General features: G+C 44.7%; 1 protein-coding gene and 2 non-coding genes across 3 annotated transcripts; all 3 read left to right on the top strand.

The window, feature by feature from the left end:
• The first annotated feature begins 9291 nt into the window (after positions 1-9291).
• Positions 9292-13934, top strand: HSPA8 (heat shock protein family A (Hsp70) member 8). Its single transcript, XM_005579976.3, has 9 exons — positions 9292-9367; positions 10093-10302; positions 10612-10817; positions 11130-11282; positions 11370-11925; positions 12147-12349; positions 12579-12777; positions 12937-13169; positions 13505-13934. The coding sequence occupies exons 2-9, from the start codon at positions 10098-10100 to the stop codon at positions 13688-13690; spliced, it is 1941 nt and encodes a 646-aa protein (XP_005580033.1). The 5' UTR covers positions 9292-9367; positions 10093-10097; the 3' UTR covers positions 13691-13934.
• Positions 11980-12067, top strand: LOC123568996 (small nucleolar RNA SNORD14). The gene has a single exon (XR_006692528.1). It is a non-coding gene; the product is annotated as a small nucleolar RNA SNORD14 (small nucleolar RNA).
• Positions 12414-12500, top strand: LOC123568998 (small nucleolar RNA SNORD14). The gene has a single exon (XR_006692530.1). It is a non-coding gene; the product is annotated as a small nucleolar RNA SNORD14 (small nucleolar RNA).
• Positions 13935-19917: the final 5983 nt, after the last annotated feature.

Raw genomic sequence — 19917 nt, 5'->3', positions numbered from 1 at the left:
AAAAGAAAGGGAGATTAGATCAAACTTATCTTAATATGTCAAGGAAGGTAACTGGGCATGGTGCCAGGCACCTGTAGGAAAATCCAGCAGGTGGAGGTTGCAGTGAGACAAGATTGTGCCATTGCACTCCAGCCTGGGTGACAGAGTGAGACTCCATCTCCAAAAAAAAAAAAAAAAAGTCAAGGAAGGATAAAAGGAAGTTCAGTATTGTACCACACTTGGAACTTCCTCTATTTCTTCCATTTTAGAAGGATGTGAACCTGGAACTTTTGATGATTCTAAGCCTTAAATTATCAAAAAGATCAGGGATTGCCAATGCTTCTAATGGCACTGCAAGTATATATCATAATCATTCCCTCCTAAAAGTGATAAATGAGAGAAATTCAGTATTTTCCCAGGCTCAGCCTCCAGAAGTCTAGCTCTGGGCTGGAAGAAAAGGGAACTAATATTTAGGGAAGAGATGAGAATAATTAGTGGGTGGCAGGAGAGGGCAGCGCTAGTGCCTGCCAACATTTTAGTTGTCAGTATCTTGGAAAGAATTAGCAAAAATAATTCACCAGGACAGCTGCTCAAGAGATGATGAATGGGAGAAGATGTTTGAGAAATAAAGAAAACAGCAGCCTCCAATACAGTAACTTGCCTTTTTAATAGTTTTGACTACCCTTGATACCTATAGCACAAATGCTGGACCTGAATCAGCCCTTCAAGGACCCTAGCACAAATGTCAACTGATCACCACTGGGAGAGTAGAAAACTTTTTTTTTTTTTTGAGATGAAGTGTCACTCTGTCGCCCAGGCTGAAGTGCAGTGACACCATCTCCGCTTACTACAGCCTCTGCCTCTCGGGTTCAAGCGATTCTCCTGGCTGGTCCTCCCGAGTAGCTGGGATTACAGGTGCCTGCCATCACACCCAGCTAATTTTTGTAGTTCTAGTAGAGACAGGGTTTCTCCATGTTGGCCAGGCTGGTCTTAAGCTCCTGACCTCAAGTGACCTGCCCACCCTTGGCCTCCCAAAGAGCTGGGATTACAGGTGTGAGCCACTGCACCTGGCCCAGAATACATTTTTTTTTTTTTTTTGAGATGGAGTCTTGCTCTCATCATGCAGGCTGAAGTGCAGTGGCGCATCTCAGCTCACTGTGACCTCCACCTTCCGGGTTCAAGCGATTCTCCTTCCTCAGCCCCCCGAGTAGCTGGGATTATAGGCGTGCGCCACCACGTATGGCTAATTTTTGTATTTTTAGTAGAGATGGGGTTTCGCCATGCTGACCAGGCTGGTCTCAAACTCCTGACCTTAGGTGATCCACCCGCCTTGGCCTCACAAAGTGCTAGGATTACAGGTGTGAGCCACAGCGCCCAGCCCAGAATACTTTTTAAAAGAACAGCAGGTTAGAGGAAAGAAAAAAATTAATGCTGAATGTGGTGATGAAAGCATGTTTCTAAAATGGGAAGCTGATGCTTAAAGAGGAAAGGCTAATCTGGGATTTTGCCCCATTTCTCTGGTTTTTCACTCCTATATTTAATTCTCACAATCGTGTCATCACATAGTGCAAAAAACAAAATTCTTGTAAAGTCCCCAGGAGTCTATCCTTGGGTGAAAGTTTTAACCTGAGTGTCTTCCTCTAAAAAAGGTGGGAAATGAGACATTGAGGAATTAACATATAAATGTCTACTATGGGTTTAAGAGGACTGGCGTATTTGGAATGCTTCTTATACTAACACTGTCTCATTGTAAAATATAAAACCCCTCACTCTGACTACGTTTTTATTCCTCTGGTAGTGTGGTATCCAGGCAACATATCACTTCTGCTATGTAATTCTGAGAATTCTCATTTCTAGAGTACCTGAGCCAAACAAATACACTATGAAGGCTGCAGCTGTATCATCACTAGCAATTTGCTCTTATCATTATTTACTACCTTTGAACCTAAGATTTCCTGCCTATGCTTTTGAAAGCAAAAATCAGTCTCCTTTGCATGAAAAAGAGCCTTAGATTTTTAAACGTTAATTACCAGAAAGCTAAAATACCAGTTGACTACCCAAATTATTTTGGAAATCTATCCATAATGGAAGTCTACAACAAACGAATAAAACAGATTACACTAAGAGCTGAGAAATTCAAAGGAATTGAAGATTCTGAGAGATAAACTGTTCAAGTCTTAGCAATGATATTGCACTTCTCTTTGACAGGTTCTGGGCTTAAGTTAGAGGCCCTACTGGTTCCAAACCATATTCCACTGATTTTGCAAGTAAAATAAATTTGATTCTGAAACAGGAAACAAACAAAAAAAGGAGAAATAACTAAATAATAGAAGAAAAACTGTAGGAAGAAGATGCAGATGGAATGATGTGGACGTTGAGTAACCATGTCAATAAAATATATAAACCAAACTTAAATTTGTGAAATAAGGAAGTTGGTACCTTTGTTGTTACAGTGTATAAAAACAATTTCAGAACTGCTGTTGCAAAAAGACATATATAGTTTTGCTTCCTTCTGGTGTTAAGCTGTTTATATTTCAGTTTCAGTTTTAACTTCTAAGTTGCCTTGTAATTGGGACTGTGTTTGAGCATCACAAAAACCAAATATTTATTATGGATGCATCTGTATCAGCAATTAAAAAATAAACAAGTAAAAGTGATACTGTAGGAGAAGCTGAAGCTCATATAACCTGGACTGGAAATTTGTTTATCAGCTTGCTGCCAACAGAAGAACAGAAGAACTCAGACTGAATATGATCTATTATTTATCAATTTCAGTCACAAATTTACCAAGTACTTTTTTCTCTCAAAAGGCAAGATGCTAGGTATAAGTTGCACAGGGGACACCAAGAGAGTTGCTGTCCTTAAGGACTTTATCAAAATTAATGAAATAATTACTAAGCAAGTATTTTGTGCCTAGGTGAAGTGCCAACAGAGATGCACACACTAAGGGGTTCAACTAAATCTGAAAAGTACACACTAAGAAATTCAAATACATCTGGAAAATGCTTCACAGAGGTCATTGTAAAATAACAGCGATAATAGTAATCATCACTTACTGAGCCACCGTGTGCTGGTCACGCTAAGTACATTATACATTTTGTCTCAATTTCATACTCACATCAACCCTATAAGGAAATATTTGTATTCACATTATACAAGTGAGAAATGTAAGGCTCAAAGAGGTTAAGTCAGTAGTAGAGCCAGGATTTATTTTTACTTTTATTTTTATTTTGAGAGTCTCACTCAGTCGCCCAGGCTGGAGTGCAGTGGCATGATCTCAGTTCACTGCAAGCTCTGCCTCCCGAGTTCACGCCATTCTCCTGCCTCAGCCTCCCAAGTAGCTGAGACTACAGGTGCCCACCACCACACTCGGCTATTTTTTTGTATTTTTAGTAGAGACGGGGTTTTACCCTGTTAGCCAGGATGGTCTTGATTTCCTGACCTCATGATCTGGTTTGGGATTACAGGCGTGAGCCACCACACCAGGCCCTAGAGCCAAGATTTAAACCCAGCCACTGTTAGTATACTCCATCAGAACTGACAGATCCTGATTAATCACCATCTTCCCACCTGAAATCCTCAAACCTTTACACTCAACTACAGGCTTTCTCTTCTCTTTGCTTTCTTCCTTGCCCTAAACCTTTTCACCATACTTGGGACACACTTAGCTCACTCACACAAGTCCAAATCCTTTAGTTTTCCCTTGTTCTGCAAAACAGGGTACAATTTCCAACTTTATAATTCCCTGATTTGTCTTCAAATGCTAATGATGGGCTTAGATCATGCAATTTTTGTTGACTGTTACGCACAGAGTATTTTGAGCACATCACGATTAAATCTGTCGAATCATCTGAGAGGCAAAAAGACAAGGTGCATTGAAACTATAAAATAATAGGTACAGTTGATTCTTCAAAGATGATACAGTCATATCAATTATTTAAACTGTAGGCTGGGGGTCATGGCTCATGCCTGTAATTCCAGCACTTTGGGAGGCTGAGGTGAGTGGATCACTTGAGGTCAAGAGTTCAAGACCAGCCTGGTCAAGATGGTGAAACCCCCATCTCTACTAAAAATACAAAAATTAGCCGGGCGTGGTGGCATATGGAAGCAAATAATTGTAAACATAATTACTAAATATGGGGTCTTTGAACTGTATAGTTTTTTGTTTTTTTGTTTTTTTTTTGAGACAGTCTCACTCTGCCGCCAGGCTGGAGTGCAGTGGTGTGATATTGGCTCACTGCAGCCTCCGCCTCCCAGGTTCAAGCGATTCTCCTGTCTCGGCCTCCCGAGTAGGTGGGACTAGAGGTGTGTGCCACCATACCCAGCTAATTTTTGTATTTTTAGTAGAGACAGGGTTTCAGCATGTTGGCCAGGATAGTCTCCATCTCTTGACCTCGTGATCCTCCCACCTTGGCTTCCCAAAGTGCTGGGATTACAGGCGTGAGTCACCGCGCCCAGCCAAAAAAAAATCTTAAAAATTAAGGTGCTCTGATAAAAATTTCAACTTTAAAAAATTAAAATAGGCTGGGTGTGGTGGCTCACGCCTATAATCTCAGCACTTTGGAAGGCTGAAGTGGGTGGATCACGAGGTCAGGAGTTAGAGACCAGACTGACCAACATGGTGGAAACCCATCTCTACTAAAAATGCAAAATTAGCCAGGCGTGGTGGTGTGCGCCTGTAATCCCAGCTACTCACGAGGCTGAGGCAGGAGAATCGCTTGAACCTGGGAGGCGGAGGCTGCAATGAACTGAGATCACGCCATTGCACTCCAGACTGGGTGACAGAGAGACTCTGTCTTAGATTAAAAAAATAAAATAAAATAAAATGATAAGGAGCACTTTTTTTTTCTTTAAGAGACAGGTTCTCACTTTGTCACCCTGGCTGGAGCTCAGTGGCACAATCACGGCTCACTACAGCCTCAACCTCCCAGGCTCAAACCATCTTCCCACCTCAGCCTCCTGAGTACCTGGGACTACAGGCACACGCCAACACGCCCAGCTAATTTTTGTATTTTTTGTAGAGATGGGGTCTCCTTATGTTGCCCAGGCTGGTCTTGAACTCCTGAGCTCAAGCCATCCACCAGCTTCGGCCTCCCAAAATGCTGAGATTACAGTGCCTGGCCAAGAGCGCATTTTATACAGCACCTCCTCTCCATAGTGCAGGGGCTAAACAAGATGACTAAGAGTTTGAAAGTAGAAAGCAATCTAGCCTGAGTTAGAAGCATAAGCTGTGGAATAAAATCTGATTTTGAAAAATTCAGGGTCAGCTAGGATCTTAAGCAAATTATTTGACCTACTTGAACCTCAATTTCTTTATCTGAAAATGGGGACAATATGATCTGCCAAAAATAGTTGTGAGGGTCATGTAAGAGAATATATGTCAAATGCTTAGCATGGTGCCCTGCGTAAAGCATTGAATAAAACATCAATGGCAAGGACTCTACTACCAGAAATACATTACAATAGGCATGAGAATGTTCTAAAGCATACAACCTGGTTTAGGAAGGCAAAGCATAATGCAGGGAAAAGATTTTGGGGCTATTTTTATGTATGCTGTTCTCCAGTTGCAATAATTTATACATGGCTGCAGTTAGAAATCAAAATATTAATAACAGCTTGCATCACTCTGGTTTCAAATTTCCCTGATGCAATGCAGTACACACACTCAAGTATTTGGGCAATCAGGGTATACATATATTGCATCTTTTAGTCATGTCACTGGGTCACGGAAGGGTTGTTTTCAGTATCTGAGTTTTTGAAGCAAGGGACTGTAAGTTTACTATTCTTTAATACTAATTTTAAAAAAATGCATATTTAGTAACAGTACACCACATAATCCTAATACAAATTACCCAATGAAATTCTAAACCTTAAATTTTTTCCATTTTTTTGAGACAAGGTTTTGCTCCGTCACTCAGGCTGGAGTGCAGGGGCACAATCATGGCTCACTGCAGCCTCTACCTCCTGAGCTCAAGTGATCCTCCCATCTCATTTTTTTTGGGATGGGGGTCTCACTATGTTGCCTAGGCTGGTTGAGACTTTTCAACAGAAGCAACCGAAACCAGATAACTATTAAATCATTTATTCATAAACTGAGGACGGCACAGTGGCTCACTCCTTAATCCCAGCACTTTGGGACGCCAAGGCGGGCAGATCATTTGAGGCCTGAGACCAGCCTGACCAATTGGTGAAACCCCATCCCTACTAAAATCACAGAAATTAGCGGGGCGTGACGGTACGGGCCTCTAATCCCAGCTACTTGGGAGGCTGAGACAGGAGAATTGCTTGAACCCAGGAGGTGGAGGTTGCAGTGAGCAGAGATCACACCACTGCACTCCAGCCTGGATAGAGTTAGACTTCACATCAAACAAACAAACAAAAACAGGCCAGGTGCGGTAGCTCACGCTTGTAATTCCAGCACTTTGGGAGGCTGAGGCAGGCGGATTACCTGAGGTCAGGAGTTTGAGACCAACCTGGCCAATATGGTGAAACCCTGTCTCTACTAAAATACAAAAACTAGCCAGGTTTGGTGGCGTGCACATGTAGTCACAGCTACTCACGAGGCTGAGGCAGGAGAATCTCTTGAACCCGGGAAGCGGAGGTTGCAGTGAGCCACGTTCGGCCACTGCACTCCAGCCTGGGGGACAGGGCGAGACTCCGTCTTTTCCGGGAGACTCCATTGGGAGATTCCATCTTTTCTGGGAGACGGAGTCGTGCCTTAGACTCCGTCTACAAAATGACGATCATAATAGTTGCTACCGCTTAGATTTACGGTGAGAATTACAGGAGGTAAGGTTGGCATGCGGTAGGCACACAAAAATGTTAAATCATTATCCTTTTATCCAGTCAGAAGTCCTAGGCTCAAGACTCCACTGCAGTCCCATGCAACCAAACTTTAATTTTAGATCTTAACTGTGTCATTTGAAACCCTGTGCGTTTAAAGTGGTGGAGACAGGACCTTCATCATATTCTGAGCTTTAAATATATGAATGCTAAATCATTCCATTTAATAAGACATAGCCCAAGTCCCAGAACACGTTTGAGAGTAACCACAAACAGAGGTTATTTGTTCTGCTTTCTTTAATCACTGCTATTGGATGGGATATCTCAAACAAGTGGATGTGTGCCCCAATTCTGTTTTCCACTGGTTCAATGGTTAACATAATTACAAAAATGCAAAATACGGCACAGGGTGTAGTTTGAAATGTGTGCTTGTTAAACTTTAGGCTCTGGGGTGTGAAAACAAAAATTCCAGATAACATTACTAGCAGTTAGCGTGGGGGACGGGAGGTTGCAAATACCAAAGGAAACTGAAAGCAGTGGCTCACAGTACACATCCTACCTCTTTCTGGAATTGAGTTGAATGTATTTCCAGGAAGGAAATTACACTGTAGCGTAACTAACAAAAGATATAAAATAAATCTTGAACCCAAAAAAAGCTAGATTTGATTCTAGCTTACCCAGCTGCTTACCTTCCCACAAATGGTATCTTTGAGCCTCATTTTTCTCCTGATATAGGGATGAATAATACACACCTTAGACAACTGTGATGATGATTAGATGACAAATGAAAGCATTTTGTATGTAGTGAAAGCATTGTATAAAATTAAATTCTTGGGACGTGGGGAGAGGCTAAGAATATATCTCCATGAACTCTAAGCCAACATTCCTCCCCAAAAGGAAAATATGAAAAGGAAATTCTTCATATGTTTTGGGTCTGTCTCTACCCTTTAAAGGCTTTGACAAGGACAAGATGTCCTCGCTCTTCTGAAGCCTTTTTCGCAGTCTACAGACCTTCTAATTCCAGCCCTGCTACTGTAAGTTCTTTTGGTGTAGCCTTAAAAAAATCTTTTCCCCCATCGGTGCCTACTTATCTACTAAACAGGAATAATGGCTACCCTGCCTGCCTGAAAGGACACAGGGAGTGTTCAAGGTACCTGAGACAGGCTCTTGGAACAAGGCCCCACATGTCCGCGGCCACGCACAACACTGCACAATGTAAAATTCCAGGCACCACTGTTTTGCGCACCAGCTTAGTCACGTTTTCAAAGCGTCTGCATGGTCTGTCGTTTAATTTTTGATGAAAGTCAAACCAGTAAAGGGATACCACCTCATGTTACTGAAAATACAAACGTTCATAAACTCTAAATCAAGGACGCACGGCTACTGGAACCTATGATTCCTAACCCCTGGTTCACCTAACGGAGAACACACTCGCCACCTTTTAAATGTTTATTTTATAAACAATGGGGAAATGTGGGGCTTGGGCTAGTGGGGGAAGAACTGAGCCAAGAAGCCGAATCCGTTCTAGACGGAGGTGGGAAGGGGCCTAGGGGTCGCGGGTTCAGAGAAGCGGGTTCGCCTTTTTTTCCCCGGAGGAGTCCAGACACGACCGCGTCCTGAGGCGGTTTTGAGAAGCCGGGCCCCTTACACTTCTGCGTCGGGGGCTGCCTCCCAGCAGTTCCCGTAGGGAAATGCGGGTGCTGGGGGGCCTGCCGAGCTAACTCGCCCCACCCCGCGGCGGCCTGGCGGCTCCCTCGAATCCCAACCCTGGGTGCCCCTGAGCAAGCAGCCCTAGTAGCACCCTGAAGCCGGAACCTTCGCCCACGCCCCTCGGGGTCAGCCCTTGCCCAAAGCCACGCTATGAAATATAGGTTCGCGAAACCTGGGGCACTCAGAGGATCGTCTGGAACATGGAGATGGGGGATGGGAAAAGAGGAATGAGGACGTGTGTGGGGGAAGGGAGCAACAACCTTCGCAGCCATTTTGTCCTCGCTCCACTTCCGTCTTCTCCTCCCCGGCTCCCGCGCCCGAACCCCTCCCTTCAGGCCCCGCGCGATTCCTCCCCCAGTTCTGCGCGGGCCTAGAGCGCGGCAAGCGCCGCTATCATTGGTTGGTTCCAAGTTTTGCCCGCCCCTCTTCTTCCACCTTTTTCCGCCCCCTCCTGCCCGCGCAAGCTGGGGGCGCATGCGTAGAGGCGGACGCTCCCCTCCCCCGCCCGGGGTAACTGAGGACTCCCGCGCGCGGGCTGTCTGCGCCCCACCCTCCCTTTCCCCGGAGCCGTCCGGAGAGCGGGGGCGAGCTTGAAAGTTCCAGAACGCTGCGGTGAGTGCGTTATCGCGAGGCGGAGCGCGGTGGGGTGGGTGCGGAAGGGGGCGAGGCCCGAGGAGTGGAGCCGGGCTTGTGATTGGGTCTTGTAAGGGCAGCCTGGCGTCTATTGGCCGGGGAAGCCGTAATGGCAGGCAGCAGGGGCGGGCCCCTTCTGGAAGGTTCTGAGATAGGGTATAAGAGGGAGGGTGGCGGGCGGAAACCGGTCTCATTGAACTCGCCTGCAGCTCCGGGGGCTCCTGTGACTTTTGTCTTTATCGGAGCCAGGCTTACACGCCAGGTAAAGCTTCTGCTCGAGAGTTGGGTTATGGGTTTGGGAGCGTGCACTTTCCACACGGACCGGTTGAGCTTGTTGCGGCTTGGAGAGTTCTGAGAATTTTGTCGAGGCGAGTGTGCGGCCGCTTCCACCGGCTTAAGGGGCCTCAGTTTTCGGTGGGGTGGCAGCGGCGCTTGGTTGCAGCCGGCAGGACAGAAATACAGGAGTTGGGCCGCAGCCCCAGGGGAGCCTGGGAGACGCCCGGCGACCGCGTGGCGGGGGAGGGTTGCCGCATCGCCTACCCTGGCGCGCAGGGAAGTGGAGCGAGGGTTTTCTTTACCTCGCTTCCTTGTGTAGTCCGGTCCCACCATGGTTCTTCAAAGCCGTACTTGGCGTGCTTCCAATATGGGGGTGCATTCCGGATCAGTCAAAACCCCAGTTGAGTCGGGGACACTGGCACCTGGCGAGTTAGATGGGCTAGATAGGGCTCAGTTCCAGGTTAAGACCACGTGCTCAGCAACGCCCCAGGCCCTCTGGTGGGTGGTTCATCCAGGGTGTGCTTGGCAGCGGTTGGCACGGCAACCAGGACTGCAGCACTAGTTCTGAACCTTTGGTGTGCTTAAACAAGAGGTAATGGTCACTACCTCTTGGTAGTGGCTATATCTTTTTCCTGGTTACGCGTTGTTTTAAGGGATGAGGGAAATACTTTGATTAACTGGACTTTTAAACCGGATTTTTCTTTTTTTCAGCAACCATGTCCAAGGGACCTGCAGTTGGTATTGATCTTGGCACCACCTACTCTTGTGTGGGTGTTTTCCAGCACGGAAAAGTAGAGATAATTGCCAATGATCAGGGAAACCGAACCACTCCAAGCTATGTTGCCTTTACGGACACTGAACGGTTGATCGGTGACGCTGCAAAGAATCAAGTTGCAATGAACCCCACCAACACAGTTTTTGGTGAGCTACTAATTTTAAGTGACTGAACAAATTTAACAGGTCTAGGAAGCAGAAGAGTTTATGAAATGTGAAGGGGGAGCTTTTTGTTTTTGAAAAATGAGCTGAGACCAAGTCTGTTATAAAACGGGTTATAGAAACTTTTCAGGCTGAAAATCTACATAATGTAGGATGTCAAAATTGGAACCTTTGCTACCTATATGGTAGTTGAATTCACCTACCTATGAACTTCGACATTTGAGTAATCATGAACTTGGGTTTTATCAGAAGAGGTATGAAATTGAAAGTGTTTTCATTTGATACCTTTTACAGATGCCAAACGTCTGATTGGACGCAGATTTGATGATGCTGTTGTCCAGTCTGATATGAAGCATTGGCCCTTCATGGTGGTGAATGATGCTGGCAGGCCCAAGGTCCAAGTAGAATATAAGGGAGAGACCAAAAGCTTCTATCCAGAGGAGGTATCCTCTATGGTTCTGACAAAGATGAAGGAAATTGCAGAAGCCTATCTTGGGAAGGTGAGGTTTGTTTTTCAGTATGTTTTTCAGCATTCTGGAGTAGTTAAAAGCCCATTGATTCCAGTGGGGCACTGGCACCTGGTGAGGGAGGGGAACAGATGGGGCGCAGCTCGGCGTTAAGACCACGTGCACTGCCCCCAGGCTCTTTGGGAAGCTGGGTCAACACCAGAAACCAGTGAATCTTGACAATTAGTAATTTACATTTTTGGGGGGGTGCTCCAGCAGTTTTTGTTTCACCAGCATTAATCCATTTGCTGGAGTTTGTGTATCTAAGTATAATAGTTTGATCTGTGATTTCTTCCTTATTCGTAGACTGTTACCAATGCTGTGGTCACAGTGCCAGCTTATTTTAATGACTCTCAGCGTCAGGCTACCAAAGATGCTGGAACTATTGCTGGTCTCAATGTACTTAGAATTATTAATGAGCCAACTGCTGCTGCTATTGCTTACGGCTTAGACAAAAAGGTATGTACCATTTGTGATGCAAAGTCCAGATTATTTTAAGATTAATTTGATTGTCAGAAATTTAAATGAGATTGTTTTCAATGGCAGGTTGGAGCAGAAAGAAACGTGCTTATCTTTGACCTGGGAGGTGGCACTTTCGATGTGTCAATCCTCACTATTGAGGATGGAATCTTTGAGGTCAAGTCTACAGCTGGAGACACCCACTTGGGTGGAGAAGATTTTGACAACCGAATGGTCAACCATTTTATTGCAGAGTTCAAGCGCAAGCATAAGAAGGACATCAGCGAGAACAAGAGAGCTGTAAGACGCCTTCGTACTGCTTGTGAACGTGCTAAGCGTACGCTCTCTTCCAGCACCCAGGCCAGTATTGAGATCGATTCTCTCTATGAAGGAATCGACTTCTATACCTCCATTACCCGTGCCCGATTTGAAGAATTGAATGCTGACCTGTTCCGTGGCACCCTGGACCCAGTAGAGAAAGCCCTTCGAGATGCCAAACTAGACAAGTCACAGATTCATGATATTGTCCTGGTTGGTGGTTCTACTCGTATCCCCAAGATTCAGAAGCTTCTCCAAGATTTCTTCAACGGAAAAGAACTGAATAAGAGCATCAACCCTGATGAAGCTGTTGCTTATGGTGCAGGTAACAAAAGTATCTCAATCCTAAAGGAAGGCAGGCAGGAGATGAGGAGGTGACTCGCTGTGATGAGTGATTGTTAAACATTCGTAGTTTCCACCAAAAGCTTGGCTAATGATGGCAACACCTTCCTTGGATGTCTGAGCGAGTGATAGTGGTTAAAACAGGAGCTATGCACTGGGTTTTTTTGTTTTAACTTTCTAACGTTAACTTTTTTTCTTTGCTAGCTGTCCAGGCAGCCATCCTGTCTGGAGACAAGTCTGAAAATGTTCAAGATTTGTTGCTCTTGGATGTCACTCCACTTTCCCTTGGTATTGAAACTGCTGGTGGAGTAATGACCGTCCTTATTAAGCGTAATACCACCATTCCTACCAAGCAGACACAGACCTTCACTACCTATTCTGACAACCAGCCTGGTGTGCTTATTCAGGTATGTTTTCTGTACTTTTCTTGCTTGGCTTACTGATACCAGATAAAGAGAAGTCTGGACTGACTCGCTATGATGATGGATTCCAAAACCATTCGTAGTTTCCACCAGAAAGTCTTATGTTGGCCAGTTCCTTCCTTGGATGTCTGAGCGACCATTCTTCCTTAGCAGGACTCTAGCACTAGCAGAGATGTGAAGTCCATTGTAGTAATTTGTTTTATTCCCTACTAAGGTCTATGAAGGTGAGCGTGCCATGACCAAGGATAACAACCTGCTTGGCAAGTTTGAACTCACGGGCATACCTCCTGCACCCCGAGGTGTTCCTCAGATTGAAGTCACTTTTGACATTGATGCCAATGGTATCCTGAATGTCTCTGCTGTGGACAAGAGTACAGGAAAAGAGAATAAGATTACTATCACTAATGACAAGGGTAAGTAAACACACATGGCACTGTCATCTCATCTTGACAGGGATCATAGTGGTATTTCAATTGAGTTTCTGGTGCCTCAAGGGCATCTAGCTAAGAGAAACTAGAGTTATACGGGAAATGTAAGGCTTTTTTACTTAAAAGACTTAATTTCTTTCCTAGGCCGTTTGAGCAAGGAAGACATTGAACGTATGGTCCAGGAAGCTGAGAAGTACAAAGCTGAAGATGAGAAGCAGAGGGACAAGGTATCATCCAAGAATTCACTTGAGTCCTATGCATTCAACATGAAAGCAACTGTCGAAGACGAGAAACTTCAAGGCAAGATTAACGATGAGGACAAACAGAAGATTCTGGACAAGTGTAATGAAATTATCAACTGGCTTGATAAGAATCAGGTTTGTGATTTTCCCCATCCCCCACTCAATGGAGGGAGAGGGGAAGGGGAAGGGGATGGTAAAACCAAGCTTGAGCTGGATTTCAGTGTAGGGTCACAATGATGAATGGTCCAAAACATTCGCGGTTTCCACCAGAATTCAAGGTGTTGGCAACTACCTTCCTTGGATGTCTGAGTGACCCCAAGATGTTAAGAATAAGGCCCTATTTTAATGTTGACAGTTGGCCCTGTTGTAGGAGTTGGTGTCAGCGACTTAGTATCAGGTTGCATCAGGGTTAGAGAAAGGTTATTAACGTTACAAGAACTTGTAGTAATTCCTTTTTTCTCTTCCTCCAGACTGCCGAGAAGGAAGAGTTTGAACATCAGCAGAAAGAGCTGGAGAAAGTTTGCAACCCCATCATCACCAAGCTGTACCAGAGTGCAGGAGGCATGCCAGGAGGAATGCCTGGGGGATTCCCTGGTGGTGGAGCTCCTCCCTCTGGTGGTGCTTCCTCAGGGCCCACTATTGAAGAGGTTGATTAAGCCAACCCAAGTATAGGTGTAGCATTGTTCCACACATTTAAAACATTTGAAGGACCTAAATTTGTAGCAAATTCTGTGGCAGTTTTAAAAAGTTAAGCTGCTATAGTAAGTTACTGGGCATTCTCAATACTTGAATATGGAACATGCACAGGGGAAGGAAACAACATTGCACTTTATAAACACTGTATTGTAAGTGGAAAATGCAATGTCTTAAATAAAACTATTTAAAATTGGCACCATAAAATTGTTTTGACTCTTTAGTTTCCCAGGTCAGCTGCTGGGAGTAGTAGTCCTAGGTGATTATGTGAATCTTACTAACTTTCCCCCTTCCTCTTAAACTAAGCTTGAGTTACAAGGGCTGGGTGGCAAGTTGCCCTTCAGAGCATTGTGGATAATACGTTTTAGAATTGAGAGCCTTCAGAAGGGGAAGCATGAGAAATCAGATCCAGATCAAACTAACCTTAGTCCTTACGTGGAGAGGCAGAAAGCTGACTTTTAATGGTGTTTTGTAAACCTGTGTAATCCCACTTAGGAGCAGAGGCTTACTTGCCCGGAGCTTTGTGCTAGATGAGGAGTAAGAATTTAAGAGATCAGAACCAAATACTGGGCAGTGAATGTTAAGCTACATGGCAGAGGTAACTTTGAATCTCAATCTTTTGTATGAGCCACTGCCCTGTAGGTTTCTATTTCCTCTTCCTAAGATGATTGAGCGCGCCAGGGGGATGGAGCTAATCTGCCACCTGATTCATTTGGGTCCCAACAGCGAATTGTGATAACCTAGGGGAGCAGGCTGTTAAGTGTCATTATGTAGGTGACAGGTTTCAGTGGATTAGCTGATCTTTGCCAAAAAGCCGTGAAGGAGCTGCAGTTTTTCCCTTTGGTACTGAAGGTCTACTAATGTCTGGGTATTTCAATGGGAATTTATAGCACGATTTCATACACTTCTCGTTCCAAATTTTCTCCGTTAGAAAAAATGACAACTAGCACACATTTTTACTTTTGTTGAAGGGTTTTTATTCTTGTTGCACAGGCTGGAGTACAGATGGCACGATCTCATTGTATCTCATTAAGAGTGTAATGGTGCAACCCCTGTCCCCTAGTTCAAGGGATCCTCCTGCCTCAGCCTCCCGAGTAGCCAGGATTATAGCCATGTGCTACCACGCCTGGCTAATTTGCATTTTTTAGTAGAGATGGGCTTTCTCCATGTTCAGGCTGATCTCCCTACCTCAGGTGATCCGCCTGCCTCAGCCTTCCAAAACGCTGGGATTACAGGAGTGGGTCACCGCACCTGGCAGTAGTACACATTTTTGGTATGTTTCTTTGGGTGAGAATTTTACCTGGGCTTTAGTTTTTCTTAGGGGTGTGTGCTCACTTGTACAGGCTGGACTGGAACTCCTGGCCCCAAGTGGTCACCCAGCCTTAGTTCCAAGTAGCCGGTTCTGCAAGCGTATGTTAATGCACATGGGCGTACCATGTATTTGAGATGGTTACAAACTTTTTGATGCCTTAACTCAAAACGAGACTAAAGGGTAAATACACTTTTATCTTGTTTCACATGGAATCTTAATGTGGAAGGTTTTCAGTGGTAGCTGTTACTGCAAATTTTTGAACTTCAGGTTAATGTTAGCTTAATGTTTCATTAGTGAAACATGAAGTTAGAGGAGTAAATATGGCAATGTTTCCCCTATACAGATAACACCTTGTTGGACGTGTATAATGTATAGTAAGGAATTGGGGCTTGGGAAGGTGGGAATATTTGCTAGGTTTTGCCAGTTATTTGTATTATATTTTCATCTGTTTATAAACCAGAATGTGGTTTATAAACTGCAGTGGTGCAGCTTGCTGCAGCCTCCACCTCCCGGGCTCAAGCAATTCTGCCTCAGTCTCCTGAGTAGCTGGGACTACAGGCGCACGCTGCCGCGCCCAGCTAATGTTTTGTATTTTAGTAGAGATGGGGTTTCACCGTGTACCCAGGCTCAGTATCCTGAGTTCAGGCAATCTGCCCACCTCCCAAAGTGCTGGGATTACAAGCATAAGCCACCACGCCCAGCCCTTAATAGACTTCTAAGGGAATAATTGTTTAAAGCTATAAACAATTGTTTAAAGCTATAGCAATAAACAGCAATAAATAACTTCTAAGGGAATAATTGTCTAAAGCCATTGCAATAAAATTCTCCAACAATATTACTGCAATATTTATGTTACATATAAAATTAAAAAATGACAATGCCGTGAAAAGTCCTTTGTCCAAACAATGTTGAATACTTAAAATATTCCAGGCCTTAGGCTTTCAAAGGAAAAGTGAGTGGTCTTTTGGATTCCGTTAAGATTGGATGAAGTGGTTGTAAGAAATAGGAAACGCTGAGAATTTCCATTTCCGTGGGGCAATGTACTGATGTAAAGTCATCTTTGTCCACTAGATGGCAGTAGCTATTTATGAAACTATCAGAGTACGGAGTCGGCGGGGGGGTGGGAGAGGCGGTGGGGAAGCTGCTGTAACGTTGTGCTGTTGTGCTTTCCAGCTGGAAGCACAGTAAATAATGAAGAAAGTCAGCCCGAAATATCCACAATTGCCTTCCAGGCAAAGCATTCTTTTATTCTCTTCTCTTTTTTTTTTTTTTTTTTTTTTTTGAGATGGAATTTCGCTCTTGTTGCCCAGGCTGGAGTGCAATGGCAAGATCTTGGCTCACTGCAACCTCCACCTCCCAAGCTCAAGCAACTCTCCTTCCTCAGCCTCCGGAGTAGCTGGGATTACAGCCATGCGCCACCATGCCTGGCTGATTTTGTGTTTTTGGTAGAGACAGGGTTTCTCCATGTTGGTCAAGCTGCTCTCGAGCTCCCGACTTCAGGTGATCCACCCGCCTTGGCCTCCCAAAGTGCTAAGATTACAGGTGTGAGCCACTGCGCCCAGCCCAGCATTCTCAACTGAGCAAGTGCCCTGCTCAGGTGGGAGTAATGGCTTGAGTTGGGATCTCAGGATATTTGGGGGCTGGTTGTGGAGGGATGGGTAATACAGACAGGTTTAGAATACGGAGGGTGAGGTGAAGAAAAAGCTCAGAATATAGCCTTTCCTGATCCACACTGGCTAGTTTAAGTCCCCATTGTTATTTCCCTCATCCCCCTGAACTGCTTCTGGGTTTCTCAACACACTTTGGTGAAATGCTTAAATTCCTCACCAAGTTCACCCAAGAAAGGAGAAACAGCTGTGTGCACACCTGTGTTCCCAGTGTCTGCCGCATAAGCAGCATATATTTGTCAAGTGAATGAATAAAAAGTGGTAGGTGGAGCAGGTACCCAAGAGAGTAGACTGTGCTCCCTTTGTGCTTTATAATAGTCTGCTCATGATGATCTCTCTTGGAAGAGTGGGAGAATGGTTGCTGGATGAGCTCAGACTCTCTGTTCCTTGCAGGGTAGGGAGCCAACATTAGAGTTGCATGCAATAAGGAGAAAGTGATCAAACCTGGAGCAACTTTGGGTGCAAGAAAGTTGGCAATAACAGAATTGCCAAGATCTTGACTGGAATGAAGGTCCACTTGGTGTCTTCACATTGCCTCTGAGATCTGGGCACTATCTCAGACTGGGCACAGTGTAGCTAGTCTGCAGTATGAGAAGACTGTCAGGGCCTGCCTGGAGCAATGGGACCTCTGCTAGAACACTGGGCCACAGCACAGAACATTCAGAGCATGCAGCCAGCCCAATTTTAATTTTATTTATTTATTTATTTTTGAGACAGGGTCTTGCTCTGTCACTCAAGCTGGGATGCAGTGACATGATCACAGCTGACTGCAGTCTCTGCCTCCTGGGCTCAAGTGATCCTCTTCCTGAGCAGCTGGAACCACAAGCGCATGCCACCACACCCAGCTAATTTTGTACTTTTTTGTGTAGAGACGGGGTTTTGCCATGTTGCCAAGATAAAGTCAAAGACACCATCAAGAAAGCGAAAGGGAAACCTATAAAACTAGATACACAAAAACAAAATATTTATAAATCACATATCTGATGAGGGACTGTTATCCCGAATACATTGAAAACACTCATAACTCAATAATAAAAAGACAACCCATTTTTTTAAATGGGCAAAATATCTGAATAGACCCTTCTTCAACAAAGATAAACAAATAGGTAATAAGCACATGAAAAGATGCTCAACGTTAGCCACCAGTGAAATGCAACTTATCACAGGGATAGAATTTCTTTTTTTTTTTTTTTTTTTTGAGACAGAGTCTCGCTCTGTCAACCAGGCTGGAGTGCAGTGGCCGGATCTCAGCTCACTGCAAGCTCCGCCTCCTGGGTTTACGCCATTCTCCCGCCTCAGCCTCCTGAGTGGCTGGGATTACAGGCGCCCACCACCTCACCCAGCTAGTTTTTTGTATTTTTTAGTAGAGACGGGGTTTCACCGTGTTCGCCAGGATGGTCTCGATCTCCTGACCTCGTGATCCGCCCGTCTTGGCCTCCCAAAGTGCTGGGATTACAGGCTTGAGCCACTGTGCCCGGCCCAGAGATAGAATTTCTCCTACATTAGGATGTCTATAGAATCGCTTGAACCCAGGAAGCAGAGGTTGCAGTGAGCTGAGATCAAGCCACAGCACTCCAGCCTGGGCAACAGAGTGAGACTCTGTCTCAAAAAAAAAAAAAAAAAGGAATTCAGTACTGATATGTGGTTCAACATAGATTAGCCTTAAAAATATTATGGTAAGTGAAAGAACCCAGTCACAAAAAAAAAAAACTTATGATTCTATTTATATGAAATGTGCAGAATAGGAAATCTTTTAAGACAAAAAAGATTGATGGTTGCATAGGCTGAGGGGAAAAACAGTTGGGGAGAAATGCAGAGTGATAAAGGGTATGGGATATTTGTTTTGGGGTGATCAGATTGTTCTAAATTGATTGTGATGTGATGATTGCACAATTCTGTAAACTAAAAATATTGAATTATACCCTTTAGATGGGTGAATTGTGTGATCTCAATAAAGCTTTATATATATTAACTGAAAAAGAAAGAGGTATAGGACTGGCTTCCCCTGCAAGGAGAAAAGAGAACGCAAGACAGACAGAGACAAAGGCCTACCATTGTAATTGGGAACATGGATGAGGAAGAACAATATTGCTCAGCTCAAGGCTGAGGTGGGTGGATTACTTAAGGCCAGGAATTCAAGAGCAGCCTGGGCAACATGGCAAAATCCCATCTCTACTAAAATACAAAAATTAGCTGGGCATGGTGGCACATGCCCATGGTCCTAACTGCTTGGGAGGCTGAGATAGGAGGATGGCTTGAACCCGGGAGGCAGAGGTTGCAGTGAGCTGAGATGGCGCCACTGCACTGCACCCTGGGCGATGGAGTGAGACTCTGTCCGCCCCCCAACTCCACAAAAAAGAAGGAAAAAGAAAAAATAATAAGATTCTTACTCTCAAAGAATGGAATAATCATGGCTGTGCTGGGTTTAGTGGGGTTTTTTATTTTTTATTTTTGGTAGTTTTATCATTTTATTTTATAATCAGCAGTTAGCTCTTATCTACATTGACAGTCTATACATTTTTGAAAGTGGCAACAGGTCCATAGGTACAGAGCTTTTTTTGGTGAATCTTCATCCTCATGTTTTTTGTGTACATGGATATGGACGTAGTATGGGACATTCCTTATTGCTTTGGCCCAGACAGTTTTGTTAAGCCGGGTATCAGTGTGCACATCTGGAGTCCCCATCTCCATGGCAAATTTCTGGATCTCTCTGAGTGCCAGAGGGGCACCCTTTTTGAAGCCCACTTCACGGATGCGCTTGTAAATGTTCATGGTGTAGTCTCAGGTGATCACCTTCGCTGATGGTAGAATAGCCCTTCTCGCCACCCTTCTTTGCAAGAGCCATTCCGCCAGGTCCAAATTGTTTTGTTTTTGTTTTTTTGAGACAGAGTCTCACTCTGTTGCCCAGGCTGGAATGCAGTGAGGCCATCTCGGCTCACTGCAGCCTCCACTGCCCAGGTTCAAAGGATTGTTGGCTTCAGCTTCCGGAGTAGCTGGGATTACAGACATGCGCTACCATGCCTGGCTAAATGTTTTGTATTTTCAGTAGCAACAGGGGTTCACCACGTTGTCCAGGCTGGTCTCGAACTCCTGGCCTCAAGCAGTCCACCCACCTTGGCGTCCCACAGTGCTAGGATTACAGGCGTGAGCCACCGTACTGGCCTGTTTTTTATTTTTTTAAAAATTTCTACACTTTGATTTGAGACATTGT

The sequence above is a fragment of the Macaca fascicularis genome, chromosome 14 (genome assembly GCF_037993035.2).
Source record: "Macaca fascicularis isolate 582-1 chromosome 14, T2T-MFA8v1.1".
In the NCBI taxonomy this organism is placed as follows: domain Eukaryota; kingdom Metazoa; phylum Chordata; class Mammalia; order Primates; family Cercopithecidae; genus Macaca; species Macaca fascicularis.
The sequence above is the reverse complement of the archived record's forward strand: the minus strand, read 5'-3'. Positions and strand labels throughout refer to the sequence as shown.